We start from the raw sequence: 16429 nt of genomic DNA, 5'->3' as shown, positions 1-16429 counted from the left end.
GGGTGTGATTGCTATTTTTGTCGTCACCCTTCACCTTACAAAGATGTTAATAACACAGAACCAATTAGCTTAGCTTGCGCGATACCCTTTGCTTATCACTTTATATTACTGAAGCTGCTTTGTAGATTGGCAGTGGTATCTCAGCTTGCGGGATCCTGTGCCGCAAGCACAGGTCTCTCTCTCTCTCTCTCTCTCTCTCTCTCTCTCTATCTATCTATCTATCTATCTATCTATCTATCTATCTATCTATCTATCTATCTCTCTCTCTCTCTCTCTCTCTCTCTCTCTCTCTCGTAGGAAGAAACGCGCGAATATCGAGTACGGAGCTCACGTGGTTGTCGTATCGCACGTAGCACGTCTCCGGGTCCGCGCCCCACCACTCGTAGCAGTCGGCCCACGGCAGCACGGACCGGAACGACTGGGCCAGGTAGTAGAGCGTGTAGCACAGGATCACGTTGTAGTAGATGGCCACCAGCAGCGACATCACCACCATGGCGACACCGATGCCTGCAACGGGAGGTGACCAATGTATAACGACTTTCTTTCAAATGGAATCCTTTGCTGCGAACGCTCCTGGACTTTCCATACTGTGGCTTCGTACCTAAGCACTATCTAAATACACGGGGTCGGACAGACAGACAGACAACGAACTTTAATTAATCCTGAGGAGCTACTGTCAGGACCTCCTAACGGGAGGCCATTGTAGCCGCTGGCCGCGCCCACGTAAAGGACAGAACGCCGTGACGCTCCGCTCTTTCCTGGGCCCTCTGGATAGCCTGGCCTTGCTTTCGGAGTACCGTGCTTCTGATGGCCTCCTCCCACTCGGCTTCGCTGGAGAGGAAGTCGTTAGGCAACGCGGGACATCGCCAGAGCCTGTGAGTCATTGAGCAAAAGGTTTCGTGCAGTCAGGACAACTAGGGTCCACATCCGAGTAGATCCTACTGAGGAATCCCCGCGACGGGAAAGATCCCGTCTGCAGCATTCGGAGAAATAGTTTTTTTCCTTGGCAACCGGCGCACCGATTTCGACACAAGGCCGCAATGTGACGTTCGTGGGTGCAGAGAGACGATAGCGCAACTTCTGTGCGATTGTCGTCGTTTCAATGCACAGAGTTCTCAGCACCCCGCTCCACAAGTTTGACAACCGTCCCCCTAGGAAGCCAAAATTCTTGGACCCTGGTCCCCGCCGACGTCGACCCGAACTGCTGTAAAAGCGCTAGTGAGCTTTTTAAAAGAAATGTGACTGACCGAAACACTATACTATGTGCGAACTGATGCATTCTTTCATTTTTACGTCTTCACTTGGTTTCCGAGTTCTTCTGACCTTACGCCATGTCCCTGTGCAGAGTAGCCAGCCGATCTGTCGCATTTTAAAGAAAAAGTTACAATATATAGTGACTGCAGGAAGCCGATATTTTATATGGGCCGTTTACTGTTTTATAAAAACTCTTAAAAATTTCAATATATCGGGAAACTAAAGTGTTATGTTTACAATTCCATAACTTAGCAACGAAAAATGACATAACAATTCTGGAAACTGCACCGATAAAGGCATCTGAAATGGACAAAATTATCGCATTATCACTAACTGCACCACTATTGTATTGTATTGTATTGGGTTTTATGGCGCATAAGCGACTTAGGCTATCATGCGCCAAACACATGGTATAACTTATTTCAAAAATTGGGTATCCTCAGCGAGGTCCTTGTCCGGACAAGGCCTCTGAGGAGCCCAATAAACCAAATGAAGACCTCAGCCTTCTTCTCAGAACTGAGAAAATGGGCGAGGTGCATCATAAGATGCGTGAAAAAACTAACGTGTGAGTAGAATCGATAAACTTTTATGGATTAGGACCAACTGGCCCGCCAACGCATTGTTGTGAGTAGAACTTTTGCGAAACCCTCGCAAACGTCGTAACAATTTTAGGTAGCTCGTGAAGTCGTATATCAAATTCGTCCACTCAATATGCTCCAACGGATGCAGTTTACACAACTGCGATATCTGCATTTGGTGCAGAGTTACCGACTTGTAAAATTTGTTCTTCAATATCCTTTTTCTTGAAACTTACCAATTTGCAGTAATTTCTGTAACAAATTTCAGACGTTAAGCCAAAGCTATTTACTGCATACACAGTCACCGTAGCGTAACTTCCTCTCTCGAATGCGACAAATTTCATTCGAATCAGTCCTGAGGGTTGCCTGGGAAAAGCGTTCCTGCGTTCTACACGCATACGAAGGCCCCGAGCAAAACACTGCTTCAATTCATACACAACACAGGCCTCACAGCACACATATTATACACATATACACTCCAAGAATTGTGCCTTAAGGACAAGCCTTCATCGCAATAAAAAAAAAGGGCCCCGAGCTGCTAGAGGATTCCTCTTGCCAATTAAATACGGCAAACTGTGGCAAGAGCCTCAACCTATGAAGAGCCGACGCTCAAGGACATTTATCCCACATAGGTTAGACTCTTAGTTAGCGGAACGTTCTTTTTACAAATATGTGCCACTAACTTATTAGTCGAACCTATGCGTAACGTGATCAAAGGTATGCAATGAAGACCTTGGCCGCATGCTAGACTCATAGGCTCGAGTAGATATCATATTGACCGCAAATAAAGACGGGGGCAGCGGGAGAGAACACATAAACAGTTGAAGTTGAAAGTTACTCGCCCGTGCTGTTATGTTCTCTCCCTCTGTCCCCGTCTTTATTTGCGGTCGACATGATATGCAGTAAATACCAACTAGGCCAAAGTGAAGTTCTTCTTAAGTAGATATTGTCACGTGGTCGTGACGTCAAAGAACACAGTAGCAATACTGTGAAAGGCAAAACTAGCTTTTATTGGGCGAACTTGTGCCCACAAAACAGGCTACACTTAAAGCACAACGAGAGCGGCGAACACAGTCGGCGATCGTCGAAAATCTGATCAGCGGGTCCAGCGCGTCGGCTTTTATACAGCAGTCATCGAATGTTCCAGACTAATCGTTGGGACCAGCGTGCCTTCCACAAAGTTCTACACCATTCGCGTCACGCAATGAAATCAGAAAACACAAGCTTCGGCGACAACAGACAGCGGATAGAAGCAGCGATAACATTTGTTAGGCGGCGAAACGTGTTCGATCGATAAATATAAGTACACGTGTCAATATGTACGCACTAACCTTGCGCCACTGGCAGACACTTCCACACGGCAATTGGTCCGAGGCTGGAAAACTGACCGAGTGCCAGTTCCATGGTGAACAGGGGAATGGCGACCAGGATCATAACGATGACGTAGGCTGCGAAGAAGGCGCCTGTGGGAGGCAAAAAGAAAGTCCATTAATGGGGGTTCTGGAAAAAAAAAAAAAAAGAAACGACGCTAATGGTAGATAGAGTGCTCGATACACACGCCAATTTATTGTAACGCTCTTTCTTTTTCTACAACAAACTTTAGAGGCAGATGTAGTATGTTACAGTTACGTCAATGAACAGTTTTAAGTACGGCTAATTTCGCGTTTCGTTATCTCGTACGCGGACTTCGGTTTCCAAAAATAGCGCACATAACTTAATCAACATTGAACTCGCGCCCGGGACTGCTAGAATTAAAGTTGTGAAATTTTCGGACGCAAGGTATTAAAAAAGATAAAAAAGAAAGCAGCGTTCGTAATATCTTTTGCGAATACTGGGATGTCATCCACTGGATGTCATCCAGTCCTTTATTTGTCTCTGCTGTCCATTTTCTCTACTTTTCCACATTTTATAAAGAGGGCGGGTCCTCTTGAGGTGGTCCGTAATGCTGTTAGCCTACTCTCCTTCGGTTTATCGATACCGACGCACTACAACAAATAGGAAGTCAAGAAAGAATCTAAAAAGGGACGCTTAGGCGCAGCCTGAGCGATAGGAGGATCTGGACTTGCAAACAACATCCAAGCAACCTCCTCCTCAAGAAACGAGCACATGATAAAAAATAATAATAATTATAGCGCCTGCGTTGGCAAAGGAAACCCTGGATGCTCTTATCTAATCTTCCAATATGTGTCTTCACAGACCTCACTGATATCATTGCGACACTACTGCGTGTGACGTCGTACTGTGACGTCACACGCAGTAACGACTCGGTGTCACGTGAAGCCGCATGTTTGCAAACAAAGACGTTTGATGTCCGGCAAACAAAGACGTTTGACGTTTGGCAAACGTAGCCGACGACTCATTGATATTGCGATTCCGCTTCGCTCCTTGCGACTTTGGACCGCCACCTTTGCAGAGTAACCGCACGAAATATGACGGCGGCATCAGAATTGTTCAAATAGATCCGTGACGTCATTGTGCGACGCCACAGATTTCGCGTGGCACCCGCGCTGGCGCCCCAATAGGACTTGCCGCGTAACCTTCGGACTCGCCCATCGATGTCACTTTGTCTCAGAATTGTAAACCCTCTATTACTTTCTCGTATGACCCCAATATTCGCAGCTGCGTTAAGTCAAGCTCTCCAATGTTTATGGTGAGGTATAGTCGCGTAATAACATCTGACGCGTATAGTCGCGTAATGACATCTTAGTTGAAATCAAGAAAAAGAAATGGGCATGGGCAGGACATGTAATGAGGAGGGAAGATAACCGATGGTCATTAAGGGTTACGGACTGGATCCCAAGGGAAGGGAAGCGTAGCAGGGGGCGGCAGAAAGTTAGGTGGGCGGATGAGATTATGAAGTTTGCAGGGACGGCATAGCCACAATTAGTACATGACCGGGGTTGTTTGAGAAGTATGGGGGAGGCCTTTGCCCTGCAGTGGGCGTAACCAGGCTGATGATGATGATGATGATAGTCGCGAAAACGAACGCGCGACCTCGCTCCTTCAACGCGGAGCAAGGTTGTGCAGCGAAACAATGCAGCTGTGCTGCGTTAAACGATGCCTTTGTGGCATTTCTCTGCGGCGTTGGAGCAAGATGAATAGACTAACTATAGATTATGCAGGGCGACCTGCCGGAACGCTGTCCTTGTATCCCTTCGTCAGTAACGATCCATCATGCCTGGCTCCGCGGTAGTGTTGCGAGATATTTTAACCCGAGTTGTGACCAGTTCCGCGTCTAGTGTAATGAAATCGTTTAGCCCAGTGTGTGTCAAGGTCTACAGTCGGAGGTGTCCAGGCCATAAGAAAAAGAAAATGAAGTGATACGCTTCCATGAATAACCAATAGATGTTAACCTAAATAAATTTGCATTTGTAAGGTCACAAGTCGTGTTATTTCGCAACACTGCTACGGAGTCAGGCATGATGGATCTATGCCACGAAGGAGGCTAAAGCAAGAACATACTGAAACGATCAGGCAACCGAAGCGATGCCCCTACACAGAACGAAATAAAATTTTACACACAATAGCGTTCGACGGTTGTCACCGCCTATTTTGATAGAACAGACCTTATAACGATCGTTCGGTGTTTTCTAATGAAGTATCAGATTATCGGAGGCCGCATCAGGTGCCGGAACAAGTAAACAAAGTGTATTCCTCGCAATTGTAAATAACCATCCCTGAGGCAACATGGCCCAGATACGAGAAAAAAAAATCCTTTAGGTTCGTGACGTCACAGTGAGGTACCGTCGTTCAAGCTTCGGCCCACGATTCAAGAAAGTAAAGCTCCGCCTTTATTTTACCTTTCTTTAGTTATTTAATTCAAATGAAGGAACTAAAAGAACACCTCACCAGACTAAAGCGGTTTAAAGTTCGTCATTACTGTCTCGTTAAGCGCAAAGCCTTTCTGTAATGTGTGAGGGTGCGTGCGTGCGAGTGTCTGGCTGTGTGCGTGTAAGTATGAGTGATTGCGTGTGCACCTGTGTCGCGTAGTGGCGCCTCCTACAACATTTGCGGCAGGGAGGAGACCTGCTGCTGCTGCCGAACATATCCGGAGAAGACTCGGCCCCACTTTGATGGAATGTCTGTCCGTCAAGCCAGAACAGGAGGGAACGTCCAGCTTACATGCGCGCTGGAGCTCAAAGGTCATGGGAACGTTGACTGTTCAGAGGAGGAGGTCAGCGAGCTACGACTGGTGTATTGGCGCAAAAAAAAGAGATAGATAGATATAGATATAGATATAGATAGATATAGATAGATAGATATAGATAGATATAGATAGATATAGATATAGATAGATAGATAGATAGATAGATAGATAGATAGATAGATAGATAGATAGATAGATAGATAGATAGATAGATATAGATAGATATAGATAGATAGATAGATAGATAGATATAGATAGATAGATAGATATATAGATAGATAGATAGATATAGATAGATAGATAGATATAGATAGATAGATATAGATAGATATAGATATAGATAGATAGATATAGATAGATAGATAGATAGATAGATAGATAGATAGATAGATAGATAGATAGATAGATAGATAGATAGATAGATAGATAGATAGATAGATAGATAGATAGATAGATAGATAGATAGATAGATAGATAGATAGATAGATAGGGGGGAACGGTATACCGGGACGGGGTCATCACAGGCATAGGTAACTTCACAAAAGATAAGTAGCGACAGGCGGCATGCCACACTCGATTAATAAACCGTTAATTATAGCTAACTAATCCGCTGCCACGGCCGCGAGTGGCATTTGCTAACACCAAGGCCAGGACCAGGGTGGGGGAGGGTTAGGGGCGTTCTGACAGCCTCAAAACTTGTCGCTGCGGCGATGCACTACTCAGAACAACTTACATATACGTATGCCATTACATGTGAATGTCGATATGTATAGCGTGTGCTTATAGTATATGTCAGCGATGTGCTTGAGTCACACGCGGGGAAGTGACTAAATATCGCTCAAAATGGCCGTCGCTGTCCCTGCACAACTCCACCCGAAAATAATTGCCCCGTATACGGCCTTGAGCGGGCAGAGATCAGCACTCGCTATGCCAGCGCCTCTTGAAGTTCGATCACCAATTATTCGAGATGACGGATTCTAAGGACTGAATATTCACAGAAATTTCTGTATGCAATGCAACATTGTAGCCGAACGTTCCTGGCGCCATATCCGCGGCATTGTAGGTTAACTTACGGTCGAGGCACTGCCAGCTGGGGAAGCTCTTGCTCGTCTACTACGACCTACATTCTCTGCGACGTGCTTCCGGAGTGCTCGGCTACGGCACGCTGCTGGAAAGACGCGCAGCTTGTCACCTCGACATGACAGATGGGCATGGGCTATACCGGAGATCAAACAGCGCGCTCGGGCACACGAGAAGAATTTCGACGAGAATTCGACAATAAGTTCATTTTAATTCACTCTTAAATAAACGTGATTAACAGTTAAACAAGATAATAAAAATCGTTGACCGGTGGAGCTGCGTCGCACCGGAGCCTGAAGGCATGTCGGCTCGGCGGCCCTTCCAGCAGGCACCCGTCAATGGCATCAGGCCTGCGCGCTGGGGCATCAGCCGTGCACCACTTCGTGGGCAGCGCGAAGCAGAGGCCAGGCGGTGCCCAGCTCGCCGGCGAAGTCGTCCATGGGCAGGTCCCAGACGGCCAGTCCCGCCGTCCTGCGGACAGCCGACTTCTTGGAGCGTAAGCTGCCGCGGTCCTCGACTCCCAACCACTGGTCTCCCAGACGGACCAGCGAGCAGCGAGAGAACGCGTGCGTCTCCCGCCGCCACGACGCGTTCTGGGACAGCGCCCGCGCCACGTCGTAGTAGCTGGCCAGGCCCGGCTGGTTGGTGCGGCCGAAGGGGCGGCCGGGACCCGCGGCGCTCATTCCGGGTCGCGCGCGCCTGACCCATGGCCTTCTGAGGGTGAACGTGACGGCCGACAGGGAGACGCTCAGCACCGTCTTGCCGAGGAAGTGCTCGGCGTCCATCGAGAGGTCGTCGAGCACCGAGGACAGGCCGGCCTGTCCGTGGTGCCGCGCCCTGAACGCCGCGCGCATGGGGGTCTGGCACGTGGTCACCGGAAACGTGCGCGGGTCCACCGTGCGGTGCGTGTCCACCACGACGAAGTCCAGGTGGCCGTACAGCGACCGGACGTCGTAGCCATCCAGGCGCGCGGTCGTGGCCCAGGGCACCACCACGCTCAGGCGAAGCGAGTCCCTCTCGAACGCGTTGCGCATGGTGTTGACGAAGGTGTTGTAGACGGAGCGGCTCTGGCGGGGCGGGTACTTCCAGTAGAGCAGCAGGCCCGCGACGCCCACGCGGCGCGACCAGGCTGCGGCGTTGTGGACGAAGGCCGCCCTCGACTTGCGCTCGGCCATCAGCCACTCGAAGTCGCCGCTGTCCGAGGATTCGCCGCCCACGCAAGCCCACGCTGCCGACGACGATCCGGCGAGGGAGACCAAGACCTGGAGCGCTTCGGCGTCGCGGGTCGGTCGTCTGAAGGCCAGTCCGCTCACCGCGGGCAGCAGGGCGACTGAGACGAAGACGAGCGCGTCGCAGAGGGCGGCCGTCGCGTTGTCCACGTAGAACCGGTGCGGGGACCCCGAAGAGACGCTGTGGTTGACGAAGCAGAAGACAACGCCACCGCTAGTTTCCTTGGCGTGCGGCAGCCGCTGCATGACGACCTCGGCGGCGGGGGACCCGAACACCAACCTGCTGCCTCCGGCCGGAGAAGCGCCGGAGTCCGCGGAGGGCGTAGTTTGATCGACGTCCTCCAGGGACGTCCAGAAGTGCTCGACCACGGCGTAGACGATGGCTCCGCAGGCGCTCGTCACCGTGAGAATGGCGACGAACAGGAGGACCGCGAGGCAGAAGTTCTGGTGGCGCAGCCGGTAGCGCAAGGTGGACTCCTGTTCCGCGGCCCCCCGAGCCGCGTTGCGCTGTGCGCGGTAGGTGACGTCATCGGTTGTGGAATCCTCCATGGTCCTTCGCGGGACGAGGGACCCGAGTCGCCGGTGGCAGGTGGTGTACGCGTAGACTGGTGCGCCACTCCTGACTCTTGGAAAAGCGGAGGCGATGCCTAGCCTCGTCTGGGGATTGAGAGGTGATGGCCAGAGGATCGAACCGAGCCTGAGCAACGGTCTGGGGCGTTCGACGCGGCGATTCTGTTCCGAGCACCACGCGCTGCACCGGCTGCTCGTGGCTCGCGAGGCGCGAGGCTATCGGCGCCTTCGTCTTGTACAGTGATGACGACGACGACGACGACCGTTAGCGGCGAGATTCAATAAAGCAATACAATTCATGTGCGCGTAATTCGAGGACGTTTACACTCTCTAAAGCCACACACCAAATCGTGCGTATGACTGAAAGCGTCATGAGTGATGCCTGCCTTATCACAGAAGTAAATGCGTCGTCTCTTACTGTGCCCATGACATGTTCCTTGAGATGCGCAATATTAAAACGGCGTGGTACATAGAAAAAGAAGAGGCAACAACGACAAGTATGGTCTGGCACTTTCGCCGAATTTTTTCGTCTTGTGGGGAAGATGAGACAAGAGATAATTTTTTCGTTGCGTGTCAATGATATTCCAATTTGCGAAAGAGAACCTTAGAGCCACCGTCACGCCTTCATAGATTATAGTGCTCAAAATGTACTAATCCTTGGAGGCGGAGGTAAGGTTGGCACTGCCATTCGGTATTTTCTTGGAGGATAAGTGAGATTTGAACCCAAAAGTTTCATTTTCTTTCCACTCCATCCTACTTTTTCTTTCATTTAATCTTTGATTTTCACGAAAGCATTACGTACAATCTATATCTTCATTCTAATCTACCTCACCAAATATTGTTTGAATGTTTTGTGTTTATTCATTCTTCTATTTCTAACTACATGGTTCATGGCCAATCCCATAGATTTATGCGCGACTCTTTAGCCTGCAGCTTTAGCTAAGCTGTTCAACGAATCAAAAATTAAACAAAACACCGTGCAAGACACAATTTTAACATACACAGTGTTCGGTCATCAGATGTATGCCGACCGAACACCGTAGTTGTCATAATTTTCTCTTGCATCTTGTTTTTTCTACTTTTCCTTTTGTTAGTTGAACAGATTTCGCTAATATTAAAAGGGACAACCTATACAGAGTCTTAAATTTGCCACAGGCGCCGTGTCACGAATTAATAGAATCGTTCTGCTGTAGCGCTGCGAGTGAACTTTGGTTTTCATGCTCGTTTCTGTATTCGCTGTACTGCCGGCCATCCGCTATGAGAGAGCGCCAGCGACATCAACGCGATCGCCCTAGGAAAGGAGACTGGGTTAGGCCATGCCACAAGCGGCGCGGGAGCTTAGTTTGTTGTGAACCGAACAAATGAAAGTTGAGTTCGAGCCCCGTTGCTGGAACCCCGTGGTGGGTTGAGCCATATCCATAAGGCTCCAAAGCAAACCAAACTAAGCTGCAACAACGTCTCGCTGTCTCTCCCTCACGTGCTCTACAACTGGTGACCGTGGACTTGTGGGTCAACGCCCAACTTGTGCCATAGTAATAACGCGCCACAAAAAAGGGAAGTGGAGTCATTTCGAACACAAAGAACGCCAAAAAGCCTCGGCTAACCCGGTAGCCGCCGAGAGCGCAGCTGCGGCCGTCTCGAACGTCATCGGCCTCCCAGAATTTTCGCAACGGAACCCCGTGGTGTGGTTCATCCAAGCTGAGGCCTGCTTCGGACTCCCGCGGATGACGTAACAGACCCGTATCTCCTTGTGGAGGACGCGCTTCCAGAGGCCGTCATCTGCGAGATTGCTGATCCTACCTTTCGTTCGCGCAAAACCTCTCCCACCATCGCCTTGTGTTGCAATCAAGGCCGCTATACTGGATCGTACAGCTACGCCGGAACGCTCACGAATACAGCAGCTACGTTCATTCAAACAGCCGGGCAATCAACGCCCAAGCCAGCTACATGCGCCGAATGTCTTGCCCTTCTCGGTCCACGCGCTTCCGCCACGGTCAACGCCGTCGTACATGAGCCATTTCTTGAGCTCTTGCCCACCCAAGTCCAGATGGTGCTGGCCACTGCTTCAACCCAGGATCTGTAAGAGCTCTCACACGGTCTTGACCGGGTGAGGTGGGTCTTCACCGCAATAATCAGAAAACGAGGACGAAGCCGGGCATCGTGATGATGCAAAAAAGCAGAAAAGATTGTATTCACTTCATTGAAAGTTCTCGACGAGGACCCTTTCATCAATAATTCGCCACTTCGTGACGGCCAGCTAGGAGGGCGACGTTGCTGTCTTGAAGCGAAGTGAATGATGAGACGTGAACATCAACCGTGACAGCTGCGTGTTGCTTGTGGGGCGTCCTCCCGTCGCTAGATGTGGTAGTCGATGGCTTTTTGGAAAGCTTGGGTTGGTCATAACGGCTCGCTGCATTGGCCGACAAGGTGATGGAAGTTGCCGATCCGCTTCCGCCGGTTGCAGCTGTTATGCCGGCGTAAGCGCGTCGCACACTGCGCGTTCTTCACACCTCTGAGCCGGCCAGAGACAGTATCGACAGCGTTCCCCGTCGCTGAGCTGTGCGATAGACTGGACGGGATCCTGGTTGCAACCACTCGTAGGAAAGTTCCTTCTCGTTCCCGTTGTCATCGCCGATCTCCATCTCGTCAACGCGGTCCATCCAGCGAGCGCCAGCGCTTGCAGTGCAGCTGATCGGCCAGCCATCTGCTGGATACCACCGCCGTTTTGGTGCGCAGGCACGTCGCTTGCCTTCTTCCTTGCGCTTAGTCGGGAAACCGTCCGGCCGACCGCTAACGGCGACGAGCGGTCACGGCCCCTCCCTATATGTCGCCTCTTCTACGTCATGGATGATGTCACTGGGCAACGCTTTCCGATCGACGCGCATGCACAGGTCAGCATTCTATATCTGCTACACGAGCGGATCGCACGGCTGCTCACATTCTGCACTTGCAAGCCGTGAATGGAGCTCGAAGTACGGTATTTCGACAACGCTCGCTCGCACTTAACTCGGGCCTGCGAAGAGCGTTCCCATGGTACTTCATGGTTGCCGACATCAGTTCCGCCATTATCGGTGCTGATTTCCTCACCGACCATGGCCTCATTGTAGACGCATCAAACGACAACGTATCCTGCACGCGGCAACTAACCTCTGTAAAAGGCATTGCTGCGCCCGAAACCACAGATTTAGCACTCTTGCGATACGGTTTTTAATGGAACCTTCCCGGCTTTGTTACGAGAATTTCCCGAAATCATCGCACCACCCAATTGGAGCAAAAAAAAATCCCCTTTGCCACGATGTACGGCACCACATCATCACTTCCGGACCTCCTGCATTCTCCCGGCCACGCGACATGCTGCGGACAAGCTCAAAGTTGCATCTGCGGAGTTTGAGCACATGTTGGAATTACACAATATTCGGCCGTCCAATCTTAAGTGGGCAGCTCCACTCCACGTGATGCCTAAGAAATCGGGTGACTGGAGGCCTTATGGAGACTGCAGATGTCTCAGTACTAAAGCTATTCCAGATCGGCACATACATGCATACATGCATACATACATGCATACATACATGCATACATACATAATACATACTCCCTCCTCTGAGCTCTCCCGTCCCCTCTCTACCTCTGCCACGTGACCGGCTTCACGCACACACATACACACACACTTGTACACCACTTCGACACTCTTAATGAATGCCAGCGAATTAACAGCGATGATGACAACCCACCTCCTCCATTCTGGTAGACCAGGATGGGGAACCGCCAGACGTCGCCGATGCCGACGGCGAAGCCGATGCAGTACAGCAGCGACTCGATGCGGCTGCCGAACTTGCCGCGTGTGTCGTCGCTGCCGGAGCTGGCCGAGCTCTTGCGCCGGCCATCGCCGTCCGCTGCAGAGAGAGAGAACGAAGACGTCTTAGGGCGAGCACGCGGGAACAGAGAAAGAGGGAGCTGCAATCGTGGCCGATGCGAGTTACCACCGGCAGATCTTTTAGTGAGACATTGCCGACTCAATTTGACTTTCAGCGAAGCTTTCCGAGTGCACTCAACAATAGCTCAACAGAGTTCTCATTGAGTTTTCATAGAGTTTTCTACGATTAGATGTCACAACTTGTTCTTGGCCCTGCTGATGTTTGCTGTAAAGATTGCGTTTATTGCTTGGAGGACGAGAGAACGTTAGGAGAACGTAGGCTATACGATACGGACGATCCGTCACAACAAGACTGCACTAGTACAATACGCTACAAAACACAACAAATTGACTATTTGTTGAGTACTTCACGTTGTTTCCTGCTTCTTCGCTCACTCTACGCGGCAGCGGCGCACATTCCACTGCACTGGGCGATGGCTTCAGCCGTCGTCGCGTTGTGTTTATGAGCTTGTTCACATGCACACGTCAATCGTGTTGTTTAGAATTAAGACATATGTACAGTGTTGAGCAGAATCGACAGCTGAACGCGTGTTATCGCAGCGAAGTCTTCACTGCGAACTCTCCCCAACTTTATTAAGCGTGGCTGCTGGGTGCTGCCGTCTTACCGACTTGTTCGCACCTACGAAAAAAAAAATCAATTGCACTGCCCGCTGGTGGGATATAAATCCCGGTCCTCCAGCACAGATGCCTAATGCTCTTTAACCATTAGGCCCCCAACCACACGTATACGCTTATACCGTGCCAACAAGGCCAACAACGTCATCTAGCTCTTTGAGATAATTGCCGCGTGTGTAACATGCTGTGGCACGGGTGCGCGTGACCACGTGCTTGCGAGAGCCCGTGCACGCGCGTCTGTTTCCTTCTTGTGTAATAAATATAATTATAATTATAATTAAATTATAATTGTCTAATTATTCACACTACAGGGCGCATATTTTTTTGTACTAGTGAATCGTGAACTAAGTAATTCTTTTTCACCTCGGTTGCACTTACGGTTGTAGTATGTAAACTGCTACGGTTCTATAGATGTCATATCTTCAAACTAGCGCTGGGAATCCCCAAGAACACCGAGACAGAGCTCCTGCTGCAACTGGGGGTACACAACACACTTGAAGAAATCGCCGAAGCTCAAGAACGGGCTCAATGGACAAGACTCTCTGGAACCAAACCGGGTAGAAAAATCCTAGCCAAACTAGGTCATGACACCACAGTAATCGAGAATCTATATCAAAGCGTTCCGACGGACACACGCCACTCCTACACGGTTCGCCCACTGCCGCGGAACATGAACCCGGCGCACCATCAACCCAGAAGGCTGGCACGCGGATCGCTCATCCTGCGCGAAATACGTGATAAGAAGATCCTAGCCTGTTTCGTTGACGCGGCACAGTACCCAACCAGGAAGGCCTTCGTTGCCACCACGATCAATAAGCAAGGTCAAGTGAGAAACGCTCTCACAGTCAAGACCCACAAGTCCGAGATAGCAGAACAGGTTGCCATCGCACTCGCGCTCACAGACCCGACCACCACCCGCGTCTACAGCGATTCACGCTCGGCCGTCAAAGCCTTTCAGAAAGGAGCAGTTGCAAGACAAGCACTACAAATAATCAATAGATCCGCACCGCTGCAGCATCACACCATCTGCTGGTTCCCGGCACACCTCGGAGAGATCGAGGACGCCCCTCGCAATCTCAATGAGATGGCTCACAAGAGCGCGCGAGACCTAACCTTCCGCGACGCCACCTATTCTGGTCGTGACCATCCCAGCGAGAATCGGGACCCTCCCTCCAGATATAACGAGATCATAAAGCACTTTTGTCTAGACCGCAGAATATACAGCACACCTCACAATAAGCTCACCAGGCCTCAAGCCCTGACGTTCAGAATGCTTCAAACAAACACGTACCCAACGCAGAACAGACTACATCACTACATGCCTGACCTATACAAAACATAATATTGCGAAAATTGCCATAGCACACTAGACGTACATCACTTGTTCTGGCCGTGTGGTCGGACCCACGCAAACAAGGATCAAGACTCCGCCAGGCTACAAGACGCATTACGCAGCACGGACCTGGTGGAGCAGCTCTGGGCCGTCCAGCGAGCCCACGATGCGGCCAGGGAGTTACAACTCCCGGTCCCAACGTGGGAGTAGCCCGCTCTATGGGACCTTGCGCCCCGTAGCTCGCAGGACCTTTCTATAAAGTTACTCCATCCATATCTTCTATGTATTTTCTAAGTACTGCCCCCCCCTTACTCAATGCTTCACTTTGAGGCGCGTAAAGTATATTTAAATAAATATAATAAATAAATAAATAAATAAATAAATAAATAAATAAATAAATAAATAAATAAATAAATATGTCAGCTGCACAACAAGTGTCCGGAAATAACGAAGTCACATCCATGTGTACAAGAAAGTTGGAGGCTGCTATAGCATATATATATATATATATATATATATATATATATATATATATATATATATATATATATATATATATATATATATATATATATATATATATATAGATATGACCGCGGCTAGTCGTCACTAATGGCATTCCAGGTTTACAGACCGGTGACTTCGAAGAAATTACTGGGCGTCACGGCTTGGAAAAAAAGGAACTTCTTGAAGACAGTTGCATTATTGTGTGCCATTGGCGAATGTGTACAGCGGACCGCGAAAGCTTTTCGGAGCACAGAAGTCGCTGAATCGTTCCGACTTCAATATACTCATCTAGGAAAAATGACTCCATTCTAACATCCCCTAAAAGAAATGCAACAAAGGTGTCCATTTATACAATAGCACTGTCGTAGGATACCTATACTACTCTACAGTTAAATTATGTTCGATTATCGCACTACAGGTTGGTTACCTGTCTTGCACCCACCCTGGTGGCTTTTAGTGGCTGTGGCGTTTCGCTATACTAATACCGAGGGCGCGGGATCGAATCCCGTCCGCGGCGACCGTATTTCGATGGAAGTGAAATGCAAGGACGCCCGTCTACCGTACCTGCATCGGGTGCTCGTTAAAAGCACTCCAGGCGGTCAAAATTAACCCGGGGCCCCCTATAGTATACTGCGTGCCTCGAAATTAGAACGCGATTTCTTTTCTTTCTTTTGCACCGTAGAACCCCAGAATTTTTTTTCCTTACCTTTCTTGCGATATAGTCGAATGGTAGTCTCCCCTGCTTATTAATTACACAAAACAATTTCGCTTGCGATATTGAAATGCAAAAAAAAAGTCATGAAGGGCGACGCAGGTTCAACGGAATGTTCTAATCTAAATGACGCAATGACGCAAAGCTTGCCCGAGTTAGCGTGGTGTAGATGCAGTATAGCAGATGTCAAGCGGGGCGCGTGCTCGTCGCCTTTGTTGGTCGACAACATCGCGGCGACGGAGACGACGTGCGATGCTTGTCGAATGGAAGAATGCTGATATGATATGCGCACGTGCAAGGAAGCGCGACGCGTGTATCCAATTACATCTCAGGCTTCGTACTTATTGTGTCACATAGCCGCACTCACTCTGCGCGGATCGGCCAAGAACGGGCGCATACTGCAGCGGCAGACTCGCAGAGACACACATATAGACCCAGTGACCCCGAGTATGCACAAGTGTATCGGACGA

General features: G+C 49.8%; 2 protein-coding genes across 3 annotated transcripts in view; both read right to left on the bottom strand.

Moving 5' to 3' along the window:
• The window catches only part of LOC135921994 (sodium-dependent proline transporter-like), a 108526-nt gene that overhangs the window by 37867 nt on the left and 54230 nt on the right, over positions 1 to 16429 (bottom strand). The window contains exons 2-4 of one of the 2 annotated variants that reach the window (XM_065456400.1): positions 12590 to 12751; positions 3164 to 3295; positions 332 to 507 (exon numbers count right to left, since the gene is read on the bottom strand). In XM_065456400.1, the coding sequence (XP_065312472.1) occupies positions 332 to 507; positions 3164 to 3295; positions 12590 to 12751 (470 nt within the window). Of the gene's footprint in view, positions 1 to 331; positions 508 to 3163; positions 3296 to 7052; positions 7161 to 12589; positions 12752 to 16429 lie in introns of those variants that run through there. The other variant, XM_065456401.1, reaches the window with a different exon arrangement.
• Positions 7251 to 9067, bottom strand: LOC135921995 (chitinase-3-like protein 1). Its single transcript, XM_065456402.2, has one exon. It carries the CDS (start codon positions 8835 to 8837, stop codon positions 7425 to 7427), a length of 1413 nt encoding a protein of 470 aa, XP_065312474.1. The 5' UTR covers positions 8838 to 9067; the 3' UTR covers positions 7251 to 7424.

Source organism: Dermacentor albipictus, chromosome 6 (genome assembly GCF_038994185.2).
Source record: "Dermacentor albipictus isolate Rhodes 1998 colony chromosome 6, USDA_Dalb.pri_finalv2, whole genome shotgun sequence".
Lineage (NCBI taxonomy): Eukaryota > Metazoa > Arthropoda > Arachnida > Ixodida > Ixodidae > Dermacentor > Dermacentor albipictus.
This window is presented reverse-complemented; position numbering and strand designations above follow the sequence as displayed.

Bases quoted from the DNA above. Each gene is read 5' to 3' on its own strand.
- LOC135921995 (XM_065456402.2), bottom strand. From the start codon at position 8,837: ATGGAGGATTCCACAACCGATGACGTCACCTACCGCGCACAGCGCAAC.